The sequence below is a fragment of the Chaetura pelagica genome, unplaced genomic scaffold (assembly GCF_000747805.2).
Source record: "Chaetura pelagica isolate M959 unplaced genomic scaffold, ChaPel_1.0 scaffold47, whole genome shotgun sequence".
NCBI classification, from domain to species: domain Eukaryota; kingdom Metazoa; phylum Chordata; class Aves; order Apodiformes; family Apodidae; genus Chaetura; species Chaetura pelagica.
The window spans coordinates 4812385-4817950 of NW_009954140.1; the positions used below are offsets into that span (position 1 = coordinate 4812385).

General features: G+C 50.6%; 1 protein-coding gene across 1 annotated transcript in view; it reads right to left on the reverse strand.

The window, feature by feature from the left end:
• The window catches only part of WIPI1 (WD repeat domain, phosphoinositide interacting 1), a 24036-nt gene extending 20887 nt beyond the window's left edge, over window positions 1-3149 (reverse strand). Inside the window, exon 1 of the mRNA XM_010002798.1 lies at window positions 3058-3149. Coding sequence (XP_010001100.1) covers window positions 3058-3149 — 92 coding nt within the window. The remainder of the gene's footprint in view (window positions 1-3057) is intronic.
• Window positions 3150-5566: the final 2417 nt, after the last annotated feature.

The following is a 5566-nucleotide window of genomic DNA, read 5'->3' on the forward strand; positions in this document are numbered from 1 at the left end:
GGGCGAGCGGCCCCCCCCCCCCCCCGCCCGGTGGGGGGGGGACAGATGTCCCAGCGGCCGCTGCAGCGACACGAGCAGCGCCCGCAAACCCCCTCGTGCGATGAGTAATCCTCATGTGAGCGCTGAAGTCATCGGCCCTGGATCACCCCGCGAGCACCGCGGGGCTGCTGGAAAAGGAGGCACAGGCAATACCATCCACATGAGGCAGATCCCGTGTGGACACATCTGTCTGCCTGGATTCGTCCCCCTTTGCAGCATGTGGGCCTTTGAGCCTCCACGGTTTTTCCCCTGCTTGCAGAGTTTAAAACCTGTGAAGATGATCGATTTTTGGGAAGGAAGTGTGAAAACCCAGCTCCAAACAGCATGGGCTTGGAGTGGGGCTGGTGGCAGCCCGTCCCCACGCTGCACAGGCAGCAGGGAACACTTCTGGGTTCATCGTGTTCTGGGGGAAAACATCATCTGTTCATAGGGGCCTAGTGGGAAGCTCTAATGAAGCCCAAAAATGAAACAGAAAAGCTGGTTTTGAATGTCCTGAGGCTGTCCCTGTGGATCAGCATAGTTCAGGATGTCAGATGGAAAAACGGGGCTGTGGAGCAGGGAGAAGGGTAAAACCAAAACAAACTCAGCAAACAAAATGAGTGTTTCAAAAACCAATTTCTGAGCAGCTGCTGCAGTTGGATGTTTGCTGCTTGGGCAACCTCCACCAGCTGGTTTTAAAACCAAGCCTTGACAAGGCAGAGCCACAGGAGCACCTGAGACTTGGGAAACAATCCTTTCTGTACCTTGACTGATGCAACCGTGTTGATCAATCAGCTGCTTGCAGCTGCTGTTTAATTAGCACAGGTGGCAGAAACAAACTGTTCTTGTCCTCTGTTACAGTATGAAAGCCTCTGGTGGCCTTTGGAAGGGTGTTGCTCTGGACTACACCCACACCCCAGGGATTGTGGTGGCTGTAAGAGCAGGAGCAGCACTGGGACAAGCTGCTCCTCAGGCTGGGATGGCTTCTGTGCCTTGGTGAGCTCCAGTCTCATTGGAGGCCCTTGGAAGTCTTGGGATCTGTGCTCCAGCAGATTGGGGCCCTGGGGCATGAAGCAGATGCTGTGTGTGGAAATTGAGGAGCTTTCTGGCAAAGAGAGGACGTGTCTCTGATGCCTCAAATGTAAAGAAATAGGTAACCTGTGGTTTTTCAGGAACATGGCTTTGGAAGGAGGTAGTAGTTAGATCTCAAGATATTTCTTGGGCTCTGGGTGTATGTCACACGTGGGGAAAATGGTCTGACAGGGACAGCTGAGAGTCACTCAGAGACCAGGACAGCTCTTGCTCTGATGCTAGGAAGAATAGATCAGAAGTTGGCTTCTCTTTCCTGACAACCCTGTGACTCCAGTAACCATTGACTGCAACAACCTCAGCTCAGTCATTAACCCTAAAACCAGACCAGAGTGTGACCACCTGAGTGTGAATGTTTTTCAATGCAGAAAACTTGGCATGGCAGGTGTTGGTTTGTGTTCTCCCCCTGGGTGTGTGTATCCAGGCCTTGGAGAGGAGGAGGTGAGGAGGCTGGGAAAGCAGCCCCAGAAGGGCCCTTCCTCCATGTTGCCACCCACCATGGGAAGGGTTCCTGAGGTTCCTTTTGGTAGTTTTTAGGTTTTCCCCTGGGTCAGTGTTTAACTTCCAGCCAAGCTCTTCTCTTCCAAAAGTCTGCTCCTCCTGATAGGTCTGGTGTTGGAATGAAACCTGACACAGGAAAAAAAACCAAAGGTCTTGGTAGGGGCTGAATCTGCTAAACATCCTTGACTGGAATGGATGATAACCAGGGGCCTGGTGAGGGACTGGAGCTTTGGAAGAGAGGAACAGGCAAACAGTGAATGTCTGACAAGAAGAGACAGTGTTTCTGGTGGCCAGGAAACCATCTTTTGCATGTGAAAGGGGTGGGGAGGGGTGACACACACACCTTCACTTGGCTTTTAGCCGTTGCCCTCACCAAGTGACACCATGAGCATCGAGGTGAGGGCAGAAGGGGCTGCAGCCCAACCTGCAGGGGCTCCACAGTGTGAGCTGTTGAGCACTGATCGGCCAGGCCCGGCTGCTCCCACATCTCCAGGCAATAAATGCTGCCATCTGGTGCTCCCAGCCCAGCTGCACACACTGCTCACGCTGGTTTGCTCGTTGGATTGTCCAAGGGACTATCTGCACCTCCCCTGCCTTTCAGTTCTGGTGTAGGAAAACACACTGACTTCAAAGAGAGTTGAATAGTCCTGCTAAAAAATGCTACAGAAAGGAATATGGAGTTTGTACCTTGCATTCTCCTCTTGCTTTTATGAGTTACTTCTTGTTTGTGTCAGGACACAGAAGTATTTGTTTTGTTTTCACTTACACAATGGGAAAGTGAAGCAACTGAAGAGCTGGACTGTACATGTCAGAGGCTGATCTGAGTTTGGCAGAACCCTGATCACAAGATCTGGACACTAGAGAAGTCATCAGTGCAAAGCCTTTTTTAAAATGGATGTTGTGTTTCCTGTGTCAAATATTGAAATGGGGGAAAGGGAAAAACAATGGGCAGGACGTGTTTGTGACAGTCACCAGCAGCCTGGCTGCTCCTGCTGATTTGTCTGGGCAGATCCTGCCCTGTGTGTGGGGAGGGGAAGGTGTGCACAGTGCATGCCATGGCCATGCAAGGAGTTTCACTGCCCTCTGTTTAGGGACAGGGACCAGGAAAGATGCATGGAGACCCCGAGAGCCACCTGCTGGCAGGTAGATCCATCAGGGAGACAAGGACGAGAGCAGTTCATGCCCTGCTCCACAGCCAGCCTAGGCATCACCAGAGGTCTGAGGGCTCTGCTTCTGGTCATTTTTCCTTTTCAGTGCTGACCCTGAGCCAGATCCTGCCATTTCACGAGCTGCTGTCTTGGGAGCAGCCCTTTCAGAAGTGCCCGTCAAGGTCAGGGAAGAGCTTGCAACCTAACGCTGCATTTCCTTGGAAGTTGGATTAATGCTCCTTATCTCTTCCCTCTGGCAAACTTCCCATTTCCCTGACTGGGATCAGCACGTGACACTTACCTGGGTAATGGATTAACATGTGGGAGGCTCTGAGGAGCTGGTTTGACACACTGCTCACAGGAGAGGTACAGGCTGAGGAGGGTGATCTTCATGTCCCTTTTGGGTGCACACTGGAGTCTTTGAAGTCTTGGAGTCTCTTCAGCTGAGAACCATAGTCCTGCACCAAAGCAGAGAGCAAAGTGGGGAGGGGGGGGGAGAGAGAAATTTTGCTTCCTCTTTAACTCTTGGATCCAGCACTAATTGTAATTCCTCTGTAACTATCTAAAAGATCAAAGGATGTTCTGAGATGAGAGATCAGAAGAAGGAACATCATGAGAGGGAGGTGGGGAGCACACAGAGTGATGGGGAACGTGGGGTTCCTGCCCAGCCTGGTGTGAGCAGCACAGGGCACAGCTGTGCCCAGTGTGGCTGTGGAGGGACAGCACTGGGAGCTGCAGGCTCCCTGCCTGAGCTCCTAGCATGTCAGTCAGTCTCATGACCAGGGTGACTTTCTCCCCTGTCATGCTAGAGGAGACAAGGAAGGGCTTTGAAGAGAAATGGCACAAACCATTGCTATAATACATACATTCATAGCTGAAACAAATCAGCTCCTGTTCAAGCAGAGGATGCAGGGAGGCATCTGCACTGTCCTGTGGGCTGTGGTGTACACAGAGCCCAGGTGACTGCAGCCATCACCACCCATAGCCTCCCAGTCCATGGGGATGCAGCTTCATGAGTTATTTTGCAGACCATACTGCTTCAGTTCTCATGTGACTGGCTTAAAGCTTGTGCAAGAAACTCAACTGCTGATCCCCATTACTGGAGCATGCAAAGATCTCATGAGCTTGGCTGCATCCTCAGCCCAGAAAGTACTTTTATCTTCATCCTGCTGGGGGAAGTGGATGGATGTGACTTCCACAGGAAAGGAAATCAGTAGGAGAGCAGCAAACTAGACCTACATCTCTTAATCATCTCTCTGCACAAGATTACAGTTGGAGAATGAAAAAGGCTAGATCATATTCCTGTGGCACACAGCACATGCCAAGCAAGCCTTAGCTGACATTTCAAAGACCAATTGTTTTTAAAGTGGGTTCCTTCCATCTGGGAAAATGTTCTATTATCTTAGGGGGAGGGAGGCAGAAACTTGCATCAGAAGTCGCTTGATTCTGTAGGCAGTTTGTTTGATGTCAGTCCAGACATTGTTGGGATGTCAGTCCAGACCAAGAATAGTGGATCTGACCGACTGCATGAAGTGTTTACTTTGCCACCTGCTTTCAGAGACAAGCAGAGGAGCAAATGGCTGTTTTGAACCCTTTAATGTGTGTGTTTAGCTTGCGACAGGGCTGTGTCACAGCTGATGCTCAGGGAGCTCCCCCCTGGCTGCTGCCATGGCAAAAGCACAGGAACCCAGGGTTCTTCTCAATGAGGGTATTTACATTCTCTCACAAGACAAACACTGGTAGTATTTCACATGTGTTCCTGGAAGAGAGGTCAACAGTAGCTGCACACTATCTCAGTGCTCTTTCATTGTTTGCGTCAGAGTGATCCTGAAGTCAAGAATCACATTTGCAGATGCTTGGGCAGTTCATGAACTGCTGGAGCTGCCCAGAGGTTGTATAAAGTTAAGGATGCAAAACAAAGTTCACATCCAAATGGCAGGAGGCACAGGCCTGCTGCTCTCCCATCTCCTTCCCTCTCTCCAGAGGACTGAACCTCACTGGGTCTTTTCTGCAGAGCCTTGGACCCTGTTTTCTGTCCCCCAGATCTTTGGGCCAGCCTGGCACCCTGACCTGCCTCTGTTTCCCACTGTGCTAATCCCTGTCCTCACTCAGGGCTGAGGTGAGGGAGAGTCCTTGATGTCCTTCACACTTGTGCACAGGTCCCAAGCAAGGAATTTCCAATAAATACTGTCAGGAGGGTGCTTAGAAACTTGGTGTCCTGTTGTTGAGGTGCAGGTCAATTGCTGGTCTAGACACGACTCCTTAGGTTAGAAGAAAGAGAGAACATTGAGTTCAAGTGAAGACTGGTTGGGTGGCAGGCAGAGCACCATTCTCTCTGTTAGAATTTAATCAGGGGATCATGGCTTTTTCAGTGTCATTCAGCCTGTCCTTAAGCAAACACAGGAGAGCTCTGTGACATACCTCAGATAATGACACTGGCTGCCTGCACTGCCAGCCTCACCCTGCTGAGCTGTTCAGCATTTTACTCGGGAGGTAAAATGTTCCCAGTGTTGCCCCTTGGTTGCTGGAAGCCTTCCAGCTGGGAACCACACTGAGTGTGTGTCGGGCTGTGTTGCAGCAGGCACGTCTGGCAGATGAGAATGGATTCCCTGACTGGCCTATCTTTAAGATCTGGGCACTTCAGGGCAATTTTTTTTTATTATTATTATTTTTTAAATTTCCTTGGCTCTGGGTGACTCTGTTTTGAGCCTTACCAGTCCTTTTCTTCTTCAGAGCAACACATGGAAATGATTTGAGATCTGCTGCTCAAAGCAAACTTGTTCTGTGCTGGGGACCATTTCACACAGCTG